This window comes from Hetaerina americana, unplaced genomic scaffold (genome assembly GCF_022747635.1).
Source record: "Hetaerina americana unplaced genomic scaffold, ioHetAmer1.1.p SCAF_8, whole genome shotgun sequence".
NCBI lineage: Eukaryota > Metazoa > Arthropoda > Insecta > Odonata > Calopterygidae > Hetaerina > Hetaerina americana.
Genome location: NW_027287427.1, coordinates 65821604 through 65844567, shown reverse-complemented (window position 1 = coordinate 65844567; position 22964 = coordinate 65821604). Strand labels below are relative to the sequence as shown.

General features: G+C 41.2%; 1 protein-coding gene across 1 annotated transcript; it reads right to left on the bottom strand.

Annotated features, from left to right (window-relative positions):
- Window positions 1-608: 608 nt before the first annotated feature.
- On the bottom strand, window positions 609-22334 carry LOC139698130 (uncharacterized). The gene is made up of 3 exons (XM_071597054.1): window positions 22318-22334; window positions 21337-21478; window positions 609-2338 (listed from the first exon to the last, which is right to left on the bottom strand). Exons 1-3 carry the CDS (start codon window positions 22332-22334, stop codon window positions 2051-2053), a joined length of 447 nt encoding a protein of 148 aa, XP_071453155.1. The 3' UTR covers window positions 609-2050.
- Between the last annotated feature and the right edge of the window lie 630 nt (window positions 22335-22964).

Here is a 22964-nt window from a genome sequence, read left to right as displayed (position 1 = left end):
CTTCAATTTAGACGCCAAATCATTTCAAATCAGGATCTCAACTTAATAAAAGCATTATTGTGTTAATTAAAATGAAATTTCAATGCATAAAATTGAAATACAAATAGAATGTATCGTATAACTTTAGATAAACCACTTTATTGTCGACATTATAGTCATTTCACCAGCAGCAGTTGGCATTCCGAATATTGGTAATAAGATTAACAGCAGCAAGTATTCTATTTCTCCAGATGACATCATAAATTCATTCAACACTAGATGTTTTATTGACAGTATATTTTATAAAATGATATGAACATTGTCCCTTGGTTTTCCAGTAATTGACTTCCCGTAACAGCTAGAGCTTTTGACATTTCCTTTGAAGACGCACATGGATGTCTAAATAAACTAATGTGTTTAATGCTTTCACAAAATCAATTTGAAGGAAATTAAAAATCCGAATGATCACAGCGTAGACATTAGATGAAGATTTGCTCAATCAATGGGCATTCAACCGCGTTGGTAAGTGCACTGACGAGCGAGCGAACTCTTTTTTAGGGTAAGGGTAAAGAAGGCAGAGTAAAATAAAGAAAGTCTGTATTACCGAATTCATTTCTTTACTTCTCTCATTTAGTTACTTACATAAGGAGCCATCAGAAAAGAAAACAACATAATTTACAAAATCTTTGGCATTTTCTTGACGAACAAATTTATTTTCTTTCATTTGGACTTAAAACAAGCAGCCAAAGGGAAAGCAAATTTAATTTCCCAGGGTTTGGTGGGACAAAAAAAATTCAGAAACAACAACATTCTTTGGAATTTTATCAGGAAAACAAATCTTTCTCTCAATCTCAATCTTTGGCAATGAAAATGAAATATCAATAAAAAAAATCTATAATATCAATGGCCATCGAATATTCTTTCACTCTCATCGTATACAATTTGACACTCTCAAAACCTTGATACGAAGATTTTTTCGTGGCTTCAGTCTTGAGTAAATTCAGTTACCTGAAATTTTAAACATTAATTTACAAAAACAATTTCCCTATATTTATAAAAGTGTTACATTTTAGATCAGGGTCCATGATATTTTTTTGCTCGACCAACGCTAAGCCACAATGGCTTGTACAAGTGAGGCCAACAGACCACACCTTTCAAAGGAGTCAAGTATCACAAAAATGAAAAACATACGGCCATGAATTAAATTCTTCCAATGACGAGTCACTAAATTTACATCAAATTTTTCAAATGAACATAAGATAAAAGACATTTCCAAAATCACTACCCAGTCAATTAACATCTAAATGCTCACGCAAGTGAAAGAACATAGGAATGACCTGCAAACAATGCCACCGTAATCCCCGTTGAAAGAAGAAAACTCGACAATCGATAACTTGATAACAATTCCATCCTATCGGCCCAGAACCTTACGAATTCGAAATATGTACACATTTTACACCTGAATCAAATGTCCTCGAGGATATGAAATCCAACATCAAATTTTAATAAGTAGAAAGGTAGGATTGAATGATTATCTTAAGTCTCAGGTCGTTCTTTTTTTAGAATATTGCACAGCGAGTTTTTATCATAAAGGCCAAAATGGCAACGTTTAGCTTCCTGAAGAACAAGTGTAGTCCATTGCCTATCTCAGCACATAACTCTTCAGTGGCAAGCCTGTGCGTCAGGTAAATCGTCCATTTAACGTGAGTTTCTTTAGGGGAAACAGTTCACCCTTGGGGAATGCGCCAAGGAGTCTATGCAGTTCATTAAACCCCCGTGAAATTCTTAGGCACTGCCTCACCTCTGTACGCACGGAAGAGTAACCTCAAACGCTCACCATCGTACGAGCTACTCGCTACAGCCACGAGACGTCCGAGAAATTCAATTTACATCATTCATCCTCTCCCGGGAACGACACCTTCGTCGGTTCACAAGTCACGGGTTGCATAAGGACGCATCCTCACGCGATGGCTTCACGTCATATTTCGGAGATCTCGTCTACCCCAATCTACATGTCGCTGTAGGCATCCATGGCGTATTCCAACAGGCTCAGCGGCCCGTTGTCCGGAACTCAAGTGCTCCCTGCCATCGAGAGCGGCGCGCCATTCGCGGTCTTGGGCGCTACCATCGCCGGGTGCCCGTGGTGCCCAGGGTGCGGACCTCCCATGTTGGACATGTTGTTGTTCATGTCTCCCGCGTTCGCCACCCGGACAGCCGTCGTGACCATTGGGGGACCACCTCCACCCTGGCACATCCCCTGCCCCGCTCCGCCGGGCAGTCCACCTCCGGGGGATGCTCCGGGCATGCCTCCGGGAGGAATCTGAGACGAGCCATTCAGGAGGTGAGCTCCACCCGGAGGCTGAAGTGAAAGAGAAGAGAAAAAAATAGTTAAATTAATAAGGCGAATTTTCGTTGCTGACAATGTCGCAGAGGCAACCTCCGCAAAAAATATTTGAAAGTAACGTAACGGCCGATTACTTTGTGAATTTAAGGAATTCCCGCATTTATTCGATTTTCATGATAATAAACATGTATTTTTTCACGTGTTAGAATAATTGAGAAAGCAACAGAGGTTTCTGACAAATATGGAGATACTTGAGAGACACGAAAGCCATTTCAACTCAGTATCTAATGTTTTTCAAGTCGTGAAAGAAATAAAGTTCTCAGGCCAATGATTTCCTCTTTCCATTTCTTCTTAATTTTTAGCAACGTATTGCATTCTCACATCTTTCATTCACTGCTTGAAAAATGAATTGGCAAGAATATTGGTTAATTTCAAAAGATCCCGCCTACAAATAAAAAATAAACCATTCACGGGTCAGAGAGACTGATTTTGTATTTGTTTACACAATTTTGTGCTATAAACTACACATACTACACATAGAGTACCTTGTCATTTTATAAGAAAAAATGCTCGGAGCAAAATTCGGAACTTCGCGTTTAAAATTAGATTTTTTTAAGTTTTATAATCAATTCCAGTGTGTAAAAACTGGGACGTGAAGGTTTTTCTTCAATACGTTAAGTAAATATAATGCATGATAAATTTCGAGGAACCTTAATTACGTTAATAAATACTTCTTTCGCCGTTTTCCTTTTTTTTTGGAGTATAAAAATAATTCTAATAAGAATTCTAATTAAAATTTTCTAATAAGAATTCATCAGTTAAGCATAAATGATATCTCATAATGATATAAAACAAAATATTTACTTAAAACTTAAATTAAACTTAAACAATAATAATTGTTCTTCTAGCCTCTTATATATATATATATATATATATATATATATATATATATATATATATATATATACAATCCAATTTCTTTGCATTCCAGTTATGACCTATATTGAAAGAACATGGAATATATTTGTAAACTTTTTGCCTATTTTCAAGTACTTGGACTAATATAAAAAATATTGACTATCATTAAACCGATGTAAATCGTACTCTAGAAAATTTTGCTTGAAGGAAAGGCTACTTACAAACGGGGTTAAACATGGAAATGACCTGAAAACTGATGACGACACCGTTATTAGAAGGGAGTGTAAAGGTCATAGGAAAAGCTCTACTGATTAAGTTAACCGATAGTTTCGTGCCAAGGAGGTTTTTCCTGAAAGTTTACACGTAATAGTGCAATTGAAAATTTCTTCTTTTTCCACCCACGATTTACCCAACGTGATTAACAGCCATTTGAATATTCTTGAAACAACTCAAAAGGGATTTAAAAGGAAACTTCGGTCTATGCCTCAGAATATTAGTTACCAAGCGAGTTTCAAAAGTAAAGCGCAAAAAGACTCAGCATACGAAGAAAAGTAGCTAAAGGGCATAAATTAAGTTTTAATGAGCGGATTTTTATGGTTGATAAATGGTGTAAGAATGGAACTCTTTAATTTCTCCTGGGATGAACGAAGAAATTTAATTAGACTAATTTCAGTGAGATGAATTCGTCAAACAATGGCATGGCATAGTCTCGGGAGGTATTTTTTCATCAAGTTATAAATGGGAATTATGCGTCATTTACCACATGAATTTACTTCGTAAACTGCTGAAGCAATTTATTATTTCTAAGATAAACTCCATTTTCATATGTTTTAATTCGATTCGAAACTCTTTTTTCTAAATATGGTAATTTTATAATACACTTCACATATCTTTTCTCTCAGTATTTTAACCAAGGCGGAGTTAAATAAAACCCTATACAAATTTACGATTATCTTAACTCTTTCCCTCCACCATGAAATTAACATGAGATGTCAGCAACGGTAAAACGTATTATAATTCTCTTTCGCTACATTTAGATAGAGGAATAAACTTAGTGGAGAGAACAACTGCGTGCTTGATTTTGGTGAATGGAATAGTAAGCATCGCATGATCAAAATAGCAATGCAAATATAAATAAATATATATAATCATTAGTATTACTTTAATGCATCATACTGTTAATTACCTTATCTATAAAATATTGCCGTAGTTATTATTTATTTCAAATATGCAAGGGTATACATTAATATATTTTAAACAGTAAACAAATCTAGTAGAGATGGGAAGATGTCAGTTTTGATTCAAGCATTAAATGTCCCAAGCATTTCCCAAGAGCGTAACAAACTATTATGAGCCACAAAGAAATAAAGAAGGTATCACGCGCGAAGTTTTGGGAACCAAAAATAGGATATTTGTCTTGCGGCACGATGTCAGTAAATTAGATTTGAGGGGCATAAAACCAGGAGTAGTACCCGAGCGTCGCTGTCCCCGACGCCGCAACTCTTGCAACGAATCTCCAAGAGCGGGAAGTTAACGAGATCTCCGCATTAAGTCAGACGCATTCCTCAAAGCTGAGCAGCAGCACAAACCGTTTCCCGACTTTCCTTCCTCCTCCTACCCCATCCCCCACCTACTTCCACCCCCACAAAACGCCATCCCCATACACACACACACATATTCACACTCAACCCCCTCCCCTTCCATTCAGCCCCGTCCCGACCGCTCAATCCAGTCAAATTAGCCGCGTGGACTTCTGGGAAAGGTCTACGACAAAGAGGAGGAGGTAGGGTAGGAGGGAGAGGAGGAGGGTTTTGGTGGGGTTGGAAGTGGGGAGAGGAGGGGGGCATGGCGTGGTGTAAGGTCATTGGAGTCATATCCAAGCCGGGGCAGAATGGCTCCCACGGCACCCATTGTTAAGGACGCCCTCTCCTTGGCAGTCAGAAAGCGGCGCCAATTTGGCGCTGTGCTCGCCGGCGGCCGGAAAGGGGGACGTCGGTGGCGTGGGGGTGAGGGAACAGAGTTGGTAAGGAGGGTAGCTATCTCCGATAAACAATACGAGTTGCGGAAAGGAGAGGAGAGGAGGGGGGAGCGGTGCAAGGTCGGAGAGCGGGATGCCGGACCGATTTTTAGGGGTGAGGACTCGCGGAAGGTGTTTAGGGTGCGGAGTGAGGAAGAGAGAGACAGAATTGTACGCTGTGAGTGCGTTAATTTGGTGGGTGTGGATGTGGCGTGGGTGGGAAGGGCAAATTAAACGAGTAGAGGCGAGTTGGGTGAGCTTTTCGGCAAGGGAATGATTGAGAAACGAAGAAGAAATATGGTGGAGTGAGCTTCATTTGACACCTTTGGCTAGTGCGGCTGAGTAGAAATCTAATGTTAAATCAAATATATCGCGCAAAAATAAAATAATTGAACAATTAGTAAGGGTACATTACCGATTTTAATAGGTTTTGAAGGGTCACAAACTTCATTCAATAATTTTTGTTCAATAATTATTGTTATATCTAAGCCGCCGTATCCATATATAATAGACGACTGGCCGATCCCGTAGACGAGGGATACTTCTGAGAAATAGATTATTACAACTGGAACATTAATTCGATGTAGTGGGTTAAAAAGCATTTTATATTATTTTCAACTAAGAGAAAAAGTGTTTTGGTCTAAATTCCAATGCGTGGATTACTTTCTTGTAATTTTTCCACAACTGAACCTACTCTTCAAAATAAATATTTTTCCTACGACAATATCAAATATGACTATTCCTTATTACGATAACTTTGCTCTTTACCCAAAGAATATTATATTACAAAAATCTCCTAAATATATTAATCGGTTTCCGTACAACCCGTTTATTTCGTAATTATTACAATATAACAATTTCAAATCCATTATGTAACGATCTGTGGTTAATTTTACGAAAAATATTTCAAGTGATTTCCCATTTCCCATTAGATTCACCATTTTAATGAATGTGGCTGATACAAATATCGTATTTATTTTAATATGTGAGTTTTTACTTAGCGATCACCCATTATGTAATTCTTCCCGAAAAATATTCCACAAGCGCGTTTGGATTGCACTCAAATTATCCCATCATTTTTCACTTCCCGACACTTCCTCCTTTCCACTCAATGAATATAAGCATGATAGTAGCATCGTCATCGGCAAATGACATCGGAACAACCAACCACCCCGTAAGAACTGACTGCTTTTTGCCTCCATCATTTATATTATATATATATATATATATATATATATATATATATATAATCTTCCGCCGGCAAGCCGAGATTGCACGAGATGGAGCCAAGTCAACCGTCGACGCTGTTTTATGAATACCTCCGCGCTCTCCTATTGTGACGGATGATTCAAATGTTCCGCTTTGATTGCCTCAACTGTTCCCTTAAGGGCAATGACGCCGCCCTCTTGATTTCGGGAGGAGTGGTTTTCGGTGTTGGTTTACGGGGGCGGAGTGTGCAAGGGAGCGGAATGAGGGAGCCGGGGGAGTAGGCAAAAGCGAGGGCGTTCTGGGGGAGAGGGTTGGCGGCGAGGGCGGAGGAAGTAACTGGGTGGGGGGGGAGGGGGGAGGAGGAAAGGCTAGTTAGAATGAGATCCTCCATCGCTGTAAAAGTTCACGCCGAGGAGAGGGAGTTATGATGGGCGTGTCGGTATCTTAATGGCTGGAGGATAAGAAACAAGTGAAGAAGGAGGAGGACTTTATGGCTCTCCGGTTTTTCCTTTTAGATTATCCCCGGATTGAAGCGAGAGGGGGGAGGGTGTGGGGGAGAGTGGATGGGCAAATGAATGAATGCAAATCTTGCGGCGTGGGGTGACGACGACGTGTTGGAGATGGGAATATTCTCTCCGGAGAGTTGCCTTCGAGTCCCTGGTAAGTTCTGGAGTGTTATTTTATTATTTGGCAACCGATGTGCGAAGGACACGTCGCTTCCGTGGAGGGTGAGAGAGAAAACAAAAAAAAAAGATTTAACCACGTGCATTATATTCTCAAATTATTTTACGACGCGGGGAACACTAAACTAATACTTGGCAGCCTTTGGGGACACGGTTCCTCATATCGTAAAAAATGTTCTCATTACGTCTTCCTGCCATTGACGCACTAATATCGACGCATATCAATATCGGAAGTTAGGAGAACTTATTCAAAGGCTCAATAACGCAAGAAAATAATAAGAATTAATGTGATCTACCATGTTATCGATGCCTTTTGCCTATATCTGACCTAATAGGACGTGTTGGGTTATGAGAAAAGTCAATTTCCTAGAGATTTATAATATTGAAGGAAATTCCTCAATGTAGTCCAATAATGAATAATAACTTCCAATAAGAGCAGAAAGATGATGACTTTAAAAAAAATTAATTTACAATATGAGGCTGGCTCTCCGATAATTTCCATATCTGATGGAAAAATTGAATAAATCGTCGAAATAATAGCAAAATTATGATAAAAAGTTTAATGGTGACAATGGCACATCAATTGTAAATGGGGAAGTGCTGACTTTCTCTGAGGTCATGTTAAACATACGCGCCTTCTAAAGTCACAAAAATGTAAGCGTTGGATGGTTTTCAATAGTCTGGCATCTTAACAAGAAGGGTGTCATTAGCATTCATGCCGTCATGGAACAAATTCATAACCCATTTCTAAATATCGAGGATATTACGTTTTGCACATACAGTTTTCTACGTTGAAATAAATATTTGTCAACAGGCATTGACAAAGAGGTAAATATTACAGAGCTAAAATATATCCGGGCTTGACGGAACCAGACTATCACCTAATTTTAAGTCTAGCATAAGGTTACTACTCGTATCAGGTCTATCTAGCATATTCCTCTAAAAATGATGACAAGGTCTTTTCCCTATACACTGGATTCCAAGCAGAGTTCAATCCGAGTAGTTAGTTACGATAAAAGATGTCATTTAATGTTAAAATTAAACTCAAAGTAAATCCACTAACGTAATTATTGACAATGGTTGAATTAAGTATTAATTGGAATAAAGTATAGGGTTTATGCTTCTTAAAAATTACAAAGCACTGAGGTTATATTACCATACAATCTAAGTGCTAATGTAAATAACCTGATTTAGACACATGAATAGAGCAGGGCACTGAGTATATTGGATGTCGGGGAACAGCTATAAACGCTTGTGAAACTCTGTGGTACCAGCTGGGAACGATTACCCACCTAAAGAGACAGCAAATAAAGAGCATTTTTCAAAACTTACATACACTCATCCGTACGTGGTGTTATTAGATGGGCAAACATTTAGTCCAAAATCACAATTCAGAATAACTGAATTGACGTCAGGGAACGGGGGCAGGAGAATATTATTTGTCGGAAATGGGGACGAGACGTATAACAATGTGTATATATCATAACGATGTTTGCAAATCATTAGCAGCGGGGCATACGCTTTTCAAAATCATTTCAGGACTCCCGTCTTCGTTCTGGCTACGAAATCCGAAGGCTTCCAGCCGAGGAGGAAGGAATCAGTACCTCAGAAGCATCGGTTCCGTGCCCGCCGTCGTCTCCTCTGTGCTCCTATTCCCTTCCCCGCCCGTGGATTTGGGACCTTCTTTCCCTCCTCCGCCATCCCTCGTTCCTTTTCTTCCCCCACCCGCTCTCTCTCCGTCTCAGAATCCTTTCCTCCGCCATCTACGCCCCCTTCCCCCCTCTACCTTACTCCCCAACACCCCTCCTACGCCCCATCCCGGGGAACACGTTATTGTCTCGGCCCCCTTTTCGTTCTTATTTACCCCGCCTTAATTGCCTCATCCATTTATTTCGCCCCGAGATACAAGCGACGCCGTGCTCACTCTGCCCCGCCTCCGCCCCCTCCTGCGCGCCACCCTTTACAACCTGCTCTCCTCCCTCGAAGAGTAGTCGCTTTGGCGAAGAAATAAGCGCCTCCGATCACGTTAACTTTGCCAAACACTCCAAACCAACTCATTTCCCGCTCTGCGTCACTCCGACCGCCCACCCACACACACCCCCCCTTCCCTCCCATCCTCCTCCGACCCCCTCCCCCATCATCCATTCCCTCCACACCCCGCCTCAATCAATCTCCGACTTCCTCCTCCTCCGCCCTCCCAAAATGCACACCCTTCGCCTCTCACCACGCCTCTACCCCCTTCTACCCTCTCCCCCCCCCCTCCCAACCTCTCCAACCCTTTCCCGTTCCCCGTCCTTCCCTAAAATCTCGACTCTCCCGTGTCGCATTCTTCGCAGGAATTTCTCCAATCTCAGGTGCAGCCGCACGAAGGGGCGCGGCGGCAAGCGCCACTATTGCCTTCCCGACCCCTTCCACACACACACACACAAACCCCACCCCACTCCCCCACCTCCGGGACAAACAACGGTATCGGGTACGATGGAACCGAGGAATCTGGGAGGATTTGGGTAACATGAACAGCGAGAAGCCGTCACGTGTCACGTTTAAGTGGCTCAGTCGATTAATAAATTACGAAGAAAGCACCATTACGAACACGTCTGGGAAATGCAATTCCGTGTAACCAAAACGATGGATCGACTATCAGATTCAAATTGCGTTTCAAGCCTTTCATTAACGTTCCTGACAACTGATCCATGCGCGTTGGCCAAGGGATTTAAAACCATGCCTATTCCTTAAAAAAGTTGTTTCTTTTAACAATTTTTACTTAGCACCAAACAGGGCGTGCCTTCTAGGACTTATTTAAAATGAAAGGATCAATTACTCACTACAGATTTAGCGTCACTTGAGGTTTCCACGATCGGATTTGGTGCTTGAACTAATGTTAATTTTTACGCATTTGGCTTTTATGTCATCCTTTCCTAGGTCTGCTCTTCCCAAAGAAATACGATGGTCAATTGCACTTTCTGCAATTGACCATCGTATTTCTTTTCGTCTTGCCACTGCTGATTTAGCTCTTAAGCTGACAATAATATCATTCAACGGGATACCTTTCAGAAAAGCATTTTTTGCCACACGTAACAAAGGAATATAGTTATTTTCTCTGTTCAAATTTCCGATACCAAACGCCAAAATGTTATTTTCGGTTTATGAATGAACAAATAAATTTCCGCGAAACCTTTGGATTACCCTGTTGTATTTCCGCGCAGTATTTCACCAGGTGATTGCGCTGAGGCAAAAGAGTTGGCACACCCCGTCGTCAAAATTGCCACCTGACCTTACTTCTAGTCTGGCCCGCACCTACTTTTGCGGTCACCATTCCCCTGTTTCCCGCAGCCACCCTCCTTAACACGCTCCATTGCTCATTCGACCTCCTTGATTTTCATTCTATTTTCATCTATCCCGTCACCAGCACCTTCCCTTTCTCCTTCTGGCCAGCTTCTTCTCTCCCTCAAACAATTCCTCCCTTTCCTTCGACCCACCACCGCGACCTCCCTTCAACCATTGTGTTCCCCCAAGAAAACAGCTTTCATGGGAGGAGGAGACTCACGATATACACAAACACCCTCACACACATAATTTGGAATACGTGTGAGTTTCTCCTTTGCGTGTTTCTGTGTTTTTGTTTTTTCTCGCTAGTGCTACCTTGGGGTACATTGTTATTCACATCCGTGAGACTTGAACAAAAGTTATATCTTTACCTATATATACATATGTTTACACGTCGTCCCTAATTTATAGCGGGGCAATAGTCTGTCAACGTCTCATTCCACACCCACACCCCCCACCTTGCATGTGTCTCTCCGACATTCTTTCGCTCTCTCAAATCTTTACCTCAATTAAGCCCCCTCCCATTTCCAGATTATTGATACTACTAATTTCCCGATCAAGAAACGGGTTAGGAGTCTTAAGTTAGCCCCCTTATTTGCATGAAAATCCATTATTTTAATATATTAATTTGCCATGCACTTGTGATTGAATTTTTTGTTGGCACCTATCGCAAAGGCAATTATTGTCACCCTAGACTACTTAAATAGATCATTTTTTGGTAAACGAATAAAAGTTTTGAATTTCTTTTTGTATTGTTTACAAAAATGAAGAATGAAGAGTGAAATCGTTTTTGAATTTAAAAAATGATGATAATATAATATTTATATTTAACATAAGCGGCATAGTGTCTAATTGAATCCCACTACTGTAAACTTTCTTCACCTCATTACCATAGCTCAAGTAAATTTTTTCAAGTATTCAACCGCTCAATTGGGTAATTTTGGAGATGATCTAAGATTCGCAACCCGTTCCCAAGCGTTAACTACGCTGTCTTGATATTGATTTTGCTTAAGTTCCACTTGCGGCGATCAGTGACTCAATTTGTTGCTTACTTCACATCTCAGCATTATAAGCACTGATTTGAAGGTGTATAACATAACCGAAATATCTATTTGTAAATGTCATTTTAAGCTTTATTCCTCAGCGCCGATGGTAATGTCTTAAGTTATTTCGTGGAGAAAGACATCGTTCCAAGCCTTTACCCATTTAAACTCTACGGTTATACTGTTTTCCCCTCGCCGCTTCCGCAGAACTGAGAAATGAACCGCCCTTGGGATTCTCAGAGCATGACTCACCCCTCGTCCTCGTCCTCTTTGAATCCTGGCGCACACATCCGTATTTTCCTTCACCTGCCCCGCGGCCTACTTATCCCCTGTCTCAGTGGTCGGGAGGGTGGGTGCAGCATTCTTGTCTCCCTTCTCTCCCCGCTGGAGTTTCACCCTGTTCTCTTTACATCACCCGAGTTCACAAAAACCTTCGCCCTAATGCTCCTGGTAGCCCTCAGCCCATTCTCTCCCAAAGCTGCTGTCAACTAGGAAACTCTATCGATGAGTACAATACGCACGCTCTTAACACCGTGTGTTTGGCTTGCAGTCCAGGGCGATTGGTATTTCTTAATGATCCAATTTTACGAATATGTTTCCTATCTCGCGTGAGGTAAAACTTGAGAGAACTCTTGTGTTTCTCATATAATAAATTCTAGACTACGATGGAGTAAAAGACTAACATTTCACTGAGTCGTTCTGCATTCCAGATTTGTGCATCCTTTCATCAAATTAAAAACTCATCTTATAATCAACAGTGAGAGTCAGGTAAAATCATATCAATAAGTAAACCATGCGATTCCTAGCCTACAAAACCGACTAGCTTCGTACGGACAAGTCACTTGAACTCGTTGACCACTATGCGTGAGCATGACCGAGGGAATTTATACTTTTTCAAGAAGAATATTTTTCATTCAACAAAGCTTTTAGCCACATTTGAACCGCGGGGGAATCTTTAAACTTACTCAAGTGTTAAGGTAGAGCATGAAATAACCAGAAACGTTTCGATGGGGGATGGATGAAGCAATTAATTTAATTGGATTTGAAAGGTTGAGCTAGAATTGAATTAGAAAAAAGCTTAAGATATTATCTCAAACCCCTAATGCAATTTAACAGATGGAAATGAAGACTTGTTTAGTGTAACTAATAGTCGAGCCTAAGGATGTCTCAAAAACCCATCCGTGGGTGGTGTGCGAAAACGGAATCTGCTCACCTAATGCAAATGAAAATTTGTACACTATAGCACAGCGCGAAATATATTAATACTCCGGTCGCACTTTCCATATTTTATTAGATATTCACAACACCTTTTCACTTCCAGCTTCGACTCAATGACGAAACGGACTCCAACAAATAAAAAGAACTAGCAACGCAGGATATTGAAAGGGCAACAAATCCCTCTCGCCAAAGTGACTTGAAATGGCAACACCGCTCCTCATCATCACCCAACCCTCCAAACCCCGCCTGTATAACGGTATGCGGAACAATTTGGCACGTGAAGCCCTAACTCCTTCCCTTTCCTTCACCCTCCCCTAGCATCCCACTTTGTACACACTACGCCCTCCATCCATCCCTCTTTGCGAGGGTACCGCTTCCACGCTCTTGTTACACACACCCTCCCCCTCACTCCAACAACCCCCACCATCCCCCGGTCCCCGCAAACGTCTACCGCCCCCCACAACCTCCGCCCCAACCCGTCTCCGATTTAGACTGCGAGGCGAGGAGACTACAGGATCGTTAATTAAACCGCTAGGCATAATAAGCGGGGAGGTTGGATGCTGCCCTCCTCCCCTGAAACCCCTTCTCCCCGTCTTCGATCCCGCCACCTCCCCTCTCCCCGGCACTACAAGTCCGACCGACTCCTTATGACACCGACCTCCCCACACAATCTTCCACCCCCGGTCGTCCCCTCTGCTCGCCGTCGAAGCATCCTTCCCCTTCTTACCTCTAATTCCGGCTCCTATACTTGCCGCCCTAGCCTCATCCCTTCGTTCCCTCTCCTTCTACCCCTTCCGGGACGCACAACCTCTCCATGAAGGAGAGTGTGGGTCCGTGCTCGAGGCGGACAAAGGCCGACGCTCTGCCATCGCAGTGAGCACGGAGAGTATCTCATCTCTTGTGCCCAGATCTTGAGGAGGAATAACCTGGGCGATCAAAACACACAGTGGGGGCCTAAACTTCAATGGGGTGACGGTAAAACTTAATTTCCGCTCGCAGACTGTCGTCATTATCGTTCAACTGTCATGATCTCTCTTCCACAGGGTCGCATGGGTCATTAAACACAAGAGAGGTGGATTTTGTATCGAGTATCGAAGTATAGATCTTCCTAGGCTGAGATAGGTAAGGCTGACAAGTAATAATTTCCGCGGATAGGCCCACGTGGTGCGACATTGATGTAATTTAATTTATTTCTCCGTAAGTTTCATCCAGTTAAATTCACATGAGATCGAATAAAATAATCGTACGGCATTTTTTATCACTAAATTGTGAAGATAAACTCTCCCAAGCTTTTATTTTCACGCAAGAGAGTAGCTAACTAACCACATTGCAAAGTCCGATAGCAAGATCAAATGGACTGAAATTCTGCCGAAGGGTGAGAATGTTGTGTAACCTCATGTTTTATTCTTCATTCATCATTTTTAAATTTTAAATGGCCTCGGTAACCAACCAAAACCTTACAGAACTACTTTACGAATTACTCTGCCGAGAGATTCGTAACCTGCAAATATCTCCAGAATGAGAAGCTAATTTAAATATGAAATTACTTGTGAGAAACAGGGACGGTCTGTGCTACTAGAATATTTTCTCTTGATTATGATTCATCTTAGGCAATCATTTACTGGGGTAGGATTACTACCTCTTCCCCAAATGGTTATGGAGAATATTACTTGGCGATTTTTCATATTTTGTCTTAATCTGCGCGTTTATCATCAACTCAAGAGAACATTCAATATTGTTCAACATTAGCCAAGTAAAATTATTGCACGAAGTATTTGACTAGACTTGTCAGTGAATTTATACCATGCAGCTCCTCAACAATTACCACTTAAAATCATACAAAGTGTGTGGTTTGTTTTAGTGTGCTATAATGGCTCACGATGTACACCAACAAGGATGAAGTGGAGAGGTATGGACGTGAAAAGAACTGTACTTTGTATAACTCAATGATAATGAGAATTATTCCAATTTGAAGCCAGAGATATTTGTTGAGAAAGAACGTGACTACGTGTTTTCACGCAGATGATGCAAACTAGCAGGAATGAAATACACCAAGGAGGGCAAAGCGTGAGTTATTAACTCTATACTAATTAGAACTCGGATGTTTTCCCTTAGGCAAACTGTAAAACATAAGCTATTTTAAGTAAAAACAATAAAAAAATCTGCGTAGTTATACTAATCGTAGGAATCACTCTGAGTTAACTAGTAATGTAGACTTTATTACGCTCGTGCAGAACCGATTACCAAGTCCGAGTACCAATTTAACAAGATTTCCTAATGACATGAAATGTAAATTAAGACCGACTAAGAGCTAATAAATGCGTTGCTATTCGAAAGATATAAGAATAATGACTAGGTGAGCACCAGGCAGTTGAAACGTGCTCAGTATTTATGATTCATTTTTGGGAGATAGAGAGAGCGAGTATGAATAGAAAGAATGCGAATCTTAAACCCAGTTTTCCCTTTATTCAACGAAAGATCTATCCCTAACACTCTGGGGATAGAACTTTCGTTGAATTGAGTGACGTCGTTAGACAGGTTCGCTGTAGTAAACTAGATCTGTCGTTAAACGCCGAGTTAATGATTGCTGCTCCGTAAATCGCTGCATCCCGTGACACACCTCGTCTCATCCTCACTGTCACAAGCTTGGTAGCTTCCATTTCACGGTGCGCTGACTCTGAATCCAAACAGTGTTTCAACTTTCCGACACAAATTATGACGGGACGGAAAACGGAATCAGATGAGGTTTCCGCCTTACCGTGTTATTTCATCTGCAGGGGTAATCGAGTGTAAATCGCTCGGACAATGGTAAATTTATTAAATTAAAATGAAATCGGGCTTCCTCATTACGCTGAATCATTCAAAGGTGGCAAAATTTCGGTTACAAACTAGCGCATTCATTTTTGTATTCATTATTTGGCTGGACAAATACCACAAATATTAAAATTTTAAATATATACTAATATAAAGCTGACAATTATTTCAGTGACATACATTTTCAGTGTTATTTCCAAAAGGTAAACTTCATGCATGGATTTGGGAATAAGATGCTTCAAATAAAATAATAACGATACAAATTATATTGATAAAACGAAAACAGTTATCGGGCTTAGGGAAGGTTAATGATAGACACAATTCAAAAAATTTCAAGCCAAATATAAAGAAAGATGCGATTTAAATTTACATGAATATATCGTATTTTGAAATTTCCCCGTGTTAATAAGAAAAATGTCCATCTAAAGGCCATTAGGTCGAACAAAGTTAACCCTAATCAAGGTAATAGTATGTGAAGGTATGAGAGAAAAGAATTTCGCCAAAGCTGGCCGCTTACGTAAACTATCAGCATTTCGGAGATGGGAAACGAGGCAAAGTTTTATTTGCGATATACCTTCACGTAGCACACGTCCTCGGGGTCCTTCTTACTCTTTTCTTTTGAGATAGCATGGGGTGACCGAGTGGTACCGTTAGCGTCCGTTCATTGATGTTCTATTGGTGAAATGCCTGGCGGCGAGGGAAGAGAAATCAAAGCATCGACTACGTTTACGAAGCGAATGCTCTGTTTATTTGCAACGACACCAACTAGATATACAAATGAGGTACCACCCCGTGACTTCCTATTCAGTTGGCTATTAGTAATATCATCACGGTAAGGTTAAAGTACTCTTTGTCCAATGTATGACCTCACCAAAACTGTGCAAAAACCTTTTTTAGTTTATTTTCCAATTTACCTTTTTTTCTTTACAGAATTACTAGAAACCGAAACTCTTCTCCTAATCTTTTCCACGAATACCAAGAGCATCAAAAAGTCAAAAGCTGATAAACTCGGAGTTAGATAATTCTCAATAATTCAATAGCCATGGCGAAATTCACCTGGATTTAGTGTAGAGTAGCATTTTAATACTTTTTATTCGCATTAATATATCGACCTCCCTGGGAGTAAAACTTAAATTCGCAATAAAGTAATGAAACATGGAAAGATTCTAAATCATACTAATGTTAAGTATAACCGAAACGCTTTTAATTCATGCTTTGGACCCAATCTTAAAATACTTGGAGAACTAATATGATAGCAAGGCTATCAATAACAATGCAGTATTAGTTTTTTTGTAAAAATGAGCTCAAATGGCATTTGGCTAATTTAGTGTCAGAGACAATGCCTTTTTTTCCTGTCAATTAGCTAAACTTTTTGACTCTTATTTCAATCAAAAATTTTCAATTAAAAATCATTTTTCCTACGTTATAATATGTGCTGGCTGGCCTATTCAAATTCCCAATAAAATTTCTAAGCTGTTATATTCGTCCAACAATAGAAAAGAGAAATTACACCTCCGTTTTCGGAGCCCGAAGAGGAAGATGCAGGAGAGGACTAAATTCCAAACGAAAGACCGTACAATCGTAAAAAAATATTTATGAACAAGTTGCAATTCTTAACTGTATTAAAAAATAAGCATACATGTATACCTAGAAAATTAATACCACAATGAGAGCTAAATTTTCCTCTCCTAATATTTTACGACTTTTAAATATAAAAGACCAATTTCGGTTGCGTGATTAGCTGGAGGCCTGCTATTCACTCAGGCCTAATATCCAAAATCACTGGAGTTATAGCAACAAAGGAACTGTGCATATTCACTTCGGCACACTAATAATGTAACTGGAACACTCGTGACTTCATTTGCCACTACAATATCCCACCACTATGCGAGGTGACGCAGCATTCACGAGACCACATCGATTCGTGGAATACCTGTTAAAAATTCCGAATCGTTCACCACCGCACCCGGCCAATTAGCTATTGTAACGTCCTAATTGGATCCTCGCGAAAACAGCCGGAAAGGACCCTAGACGAGGAGGATCCGGGATTGAGATATCGGCAGTGACATAGCGAAGGTAATAAGGTTGGGGAGAGGGAAAAGTGAATAACTCATACTTCAGAATTTTCACGGTGTAAAAATAATCCGCTTCGACGGGGATTCGAACGAAATGCTTCAATCAAGTCGTAAATTGATGGATCCGAGTACCGATCGTCGGACTCAGAGGAGTTGACCCCATTGAAGTAACTGTCGCGGAATTTCTCCCGATTCCTTAAATCCGTCACACATGCTATTAGACCAACGAAAAAAGCGAATTCCCTCATCTATGATGAGGTCCAACTTTACCCCGGTAAAAATTTCTTACTGAACGCTTTTCGTCAGTTGCCAAACTCAAGGCATTTTTTTAATGCTGATTACATAGTGTTCCAAAAGTTCAAGGAAGGACTGAAGGAAGAAAAGTCACGTTTCTTAATTTACGTAATGACCATCACATGTGTTTTTCTCTCGAATGTTTAAAGTTTTTCCCTGTCACCATGAGGATAAACTGATAAACATACAAATAAACAAAAATGAATCGCAGTTTTAACAAAACATCGTTAGCCTAAAAAAATCTAGCAGTCCGAATATTTTCAGAAGGGAAGCAATACAGTACTTATAGAGTAGAATTAATCATAACGTGATAAAGAGCTTGTGACATTTAGCATAATAGCATTGGAACAATCATCCTCGACAATGACTAAACCAAGGCGTCAAGCTGCTATAAACTAATTTCCAAATTCAGTGATTCTCGTATAAATAATGTGCATGAGATCGGACTTGGGTGGAGGGAAATTTCACCTCCTTGTCCCCCCCACCCGGGTCTTCACCATAGGGACTCGATGATGGCAACGGAGAAGAAACGCAGCTATCCCCATCGTGGCCTCTGCTTCGACAGGTCATTCACTCCGCGGCGTCCGCTCCCCAACGGTGACCGCCGGAGAGGTGGGGACTAAAATTCCCCGCGATCGCCATCATCATCCCTCCCTCCTCCTTGGCAGGCAAGCGCGACCCACCTCTCCTAACCATTCTCCCTCTCTCCCGTCTCCCACCTTCGCGGCATTAGACGACGCCGACGAAAGACCGGCCGGAGGGAGATGGATTAAGAGCAATGCAGATTAAGGACAGGAGGGAGGCGGGTCGAGAGGAGCGAAAGGGTTTTCGGGTGAGGGAGGAATTAACGGAGGGCGAGGTCCGAGGGGAGATTACGAGTAGAGAGAGCGACGGGGGGGAGGCAATGGAGTGGGGATTGGATTTAGGGACGGGGTGGGAGCCGGAGAGGAATGAGGAAAACCTGAGAAACGGTGGGGATGGAGTCCGTGTGCGCTTGGTTGGGTGTGAGCGGCGTTAAGGAGGGGTTAAAAGGAGAAGGCGCGGAATGAAATATAAGTCCCCGAAAGAGTGGAGGAGGTGAAGGAGGAGGATAGTTTAAGGTAACGAATAATCCAGGAGATGAAGACGCTGAAGAGACGGAGGTGGGACACCAGGGTGGGAAGGGGGGAAGAGGGCAGGACATGTGGGGGGGTGGCGGATGGGGAGAGGCTGAAGTGCCCATGGAAATTTCCGCCTCCGAGGGCCTTAGGAATGCAGGCTCCAGTTACAAAGCCTCTCTCCTCAGTTTAATTAACATCGAAGCGGCAGTCAAGGCGCAGTCTAGGTGAAGAGGGAACCGGGGGTGAGGGTGGCGCCCCTAAGGGACACGCGGGAGGGTTTGAGAGGGTGATGGAAGGCTTTAAAGGGCCACTCTCCTTCCTGCAGAGGGCGGGAGGGGGACGAGAGGAGAAAAGGGAGACCAAGGAGTATGTTTATAACCTCCAGTGTCTTCCATTGATGTGGTCACGATTACAATTCCCTCCCACGGCCTTCTCGCCCCGTCCATCCTCTCGGCGTTCCACCCCTCACCGCCTTCCGGTCCTTAAAACTCCCACACACTCCTCCCTCTCGGCTTCCTCTCCCAAGAGTTTTGAATCTGCTCCTCTCTCCCCCGTCCCTGAGAATCCTTCCCGCCTCGAAGCCTCCTATTCCTCCCTTTGTCTCTTCTCCCTCCTCAAAAACACTCGGATTCCACGCCGAAATTTTTTTCCCGAGGGAATTTTACAGCCCGCGCCCTCTCTCTCTCTCTCTCTCTCTCTGTGTACTTCGACTCCGAAACCCCTCGCCCCGGGGGTTAATTCTGAGAGAGGAGACTCCCGGTCTAATCCGACAACAATTTCTGGTATCCTTTTATGCGAGCGTATACGGCCGCTAGCGTGCGTGTAAAGACAAGTCTTCTCCTGGGGAAGGATTTTGTCCTCCTTCCTCCGAGGCCAAGGCAAGAGCGATTTTTTTTGTGTTGGTGGGAAGGATGTTTTTTCCGAGCCTTAAAAAAAATAAGAGGGTTAGTTAGGGGGAAGCGAGGAAATTGTAACGCACGTTGAAGACATTCTGTCGCCGTCTACCTGATCCTGCCGTCTCCCAGTCCCTCATTCCTTCTTCGCCCTAGCGTTTGCCCTTTGAGAGGAGTCTCACCTTCCCTTTCCCTCGGCACACCCCGTGAACTCCCCTCCGTCCTGCCGTCTCCTCCACCTCGCTCCGCGAGATTAAGTCGTTTCCCTCTCGCCCGCTTCATTCGCCACCCCATTGCATTTGTCTCCACCGCCGTAACACCGGACTTCGTGTTTATTCCGCCTTGAAAATTTCACTGCGGGGGAATACTCGCATCATGATTTAATGCGTGCTTATGTGGAATGACTGAAATAACGATTTTTATTTTAGACGCGGAATGAGTAGTGAGAAATATTTCGCAGGGATCGTTCCCTTAAAATTGTCGACATTTGTTAATTATTTACTAGTCTTAAATCGATAACTCGTGGGAGACGAATATATTGCAGCGGTTTGAAAACTATTAACAGAATTACCACCAACACAGTATCTACGTCGCATTTTTCCTTCTTATAGGAATAAAATACCAGAGAGAGGAAATATCTAGAAATCACTCATCTCTATCCTGCAAAATAACCCATCCTTATGGAGTGTTTTCTTCCAACGGAAAAAGCAGTCGGTGCTTATAAAGTGTTATATTTCCTATAGGAGCTGATAATTTCCGATCTTATAGCATGAAAATGATAGCGCAGTATGAGTTTATAGAGGCAATCAGATCGAACTACAATAAAAAATGTTTAATAAGTATGCGAAACATTTTGATCGCTTCTGGACGAAAGGATATATTTTTAATACGAGGTGTACAATTGTTTTTGAGAATTTATAATTAACACTGAAATATATGACCTGGTTCAAGCTTTAAGTATCTAAATAAACCAACTTTTGTTTCGGCTTACCTTATAATTCTATTTTCAAATTTTGGGGCATATTTTCTTCACTCTTTTTCCCACATTTTATTCATTTTCTGCGGATTGAGGCGAAATCTTTGATCTATTAACGTCGCTATGATATTTCAAAGGCTACAGATGTTGTTGCTATACCCATCATTTTGGTTACTACTGGCCCATAGCATGTGTAACAAATTAAAATCTGTTCCGATTAAACCACAAATGAAATATCTAACAATAAATTAGACTTACTGATAATGCGAGACAATAGTTATAATTACTTCATTAGTCGGCGATTATTCATGCGTGAAAATCATCATAGGTGAGTCAATCTGCACTTCCGTTGCACTATTCACGTCACTTCAATGCAACGAGCAAATTTTCATATGGATAAATTTCTATGGCATAAAAATGTTTGCAAATTTGATAAAGTAACATACCGGTAAGTTGCTTGTTTGCCTCTTGATGTGAGCGATGCTCGGTGGGTTGTAAACCATGTTCGCGAACACCATTCTCTCCTCGTAGTCATACTCGCAGAGTATCTTGTTTTCGCAGAGGTAAAAGCGATCCCCTACACAGAACCTGAAAAATATAACAAACACATTAATATGACTGTGAATACCTTTTAGAATAAGGGGTGTAGAGGGAATATTCAAATATTTCGCGATAAGTGTCATTATAACTGTAATTTTATGCTCGTATTTCTATCATGGAGATGTTTTTCCCACTAGAGAGACCATCTCCGAACAAACAAATAGGCTTACCACACTCGGGACCTTGTCGGACTCAAGGGAAATCCTCCAACGATCAAATAGTTTTGGAGTATCAACAAATGTAATTAAGTCAACTAATTGATGCAATGGGCAGGTATCGGAAATCAGATTACTCAGAGGTATAATTAAATCAATAGCTACTAATGTTTTTGACTGCAATGTCAATCTGAATCGAAATGTGATTCTATAATATTTCAGGTGCACGCAGTGTGTGAGATAACGCCTTTATACGTATCTAATTTCTGTGACCTGCATTTAAAAAATAAAAAGAAAAGTTTTCTTCATCCCGGTATTTGGTATAAAATTAGGTTCAATACTGTCGAAAGTAACCCGATAATAATAATTTCTTCATTCTAAAAACCTTATCCTAAAATTTGCAGGTAATATTGACTGATTAAAATCATAACGCTGACCATACGGAAGCTGTATTTTAAAAAGCGCTCTAGATTTGAAAAAATCATAATTAGAAAACATATGAATTACGTCTGGCTTCAATTTAACCTTTCCAAACCATTAAAAATAATTTTATTACCTTTATTGTATGCAAATATCAGGACGCTTCGATAGGGACCTGTTGTGAACTTGATATTCCTTCATAATGATAAGGGGAATGACAGTTTAATTATCCATAATTATTGATTCACATACCAAATTGAAATAACCATGTTATATTTTGCCATTTTTAGACATGCATGACTTCTGATATGTTTTTTTCAGAGCCATTTAAAAAACTGAAGATTAAGAGTTCGTGATGTTGCTATTCAATGAGCTCAAAATTCTTGAACGGTTTAAATACGGAAGTATAACAGTTTTAGAAAGGTTTACAAGTTATTAATTTCATAAATCTTTTCCCCCTCTTGAGAGAATGACTAATCCATAAGCGTGGACACTGAACGACGAAATAGTCTGGGCAACAGTACGAGGTGTCGCCTCATGAACAAAAGAAAGGCGAAAACAAGAAAAAAAGAGTGCCTGCGAGCGTCCACAGCGGACCAGTCGGTGAAGTGACGATATTCATTGTTCTGAAGGTTAAACAAATGAGCAACGACAAAGAGAAACGCAAAAGTGGAGACAATTGTTCGAGAGAAACCTAAAATATGATCCACGCCGGAATGGCCATCATCACCATATTTGCATTCCATTTTTGACCCAACAATGAATTAATTTTTGAGAAGCTAGTTCGACTATCCCATTTTATTCCCATCGAAGTGGTCTCTATGCATTTGCATCAAAATTATTCCTCGCATTTCAACGTATTGGGGGTGGGGGATGGAAATGAATGAATCTATTCGTTC

Bases quoted from the DNA above. Each gene is read 5' to 3' on its own strand.
- LOC139698130 (XM_071597054.1), bottom strand. The intron at 2,339-21,336 runs GTATGTTACTTT...CTTTCACTTCAG, and splicing joins GGCAAACAAGCAACTTACCG to CCTCCGGGTGGAGCTCACCT.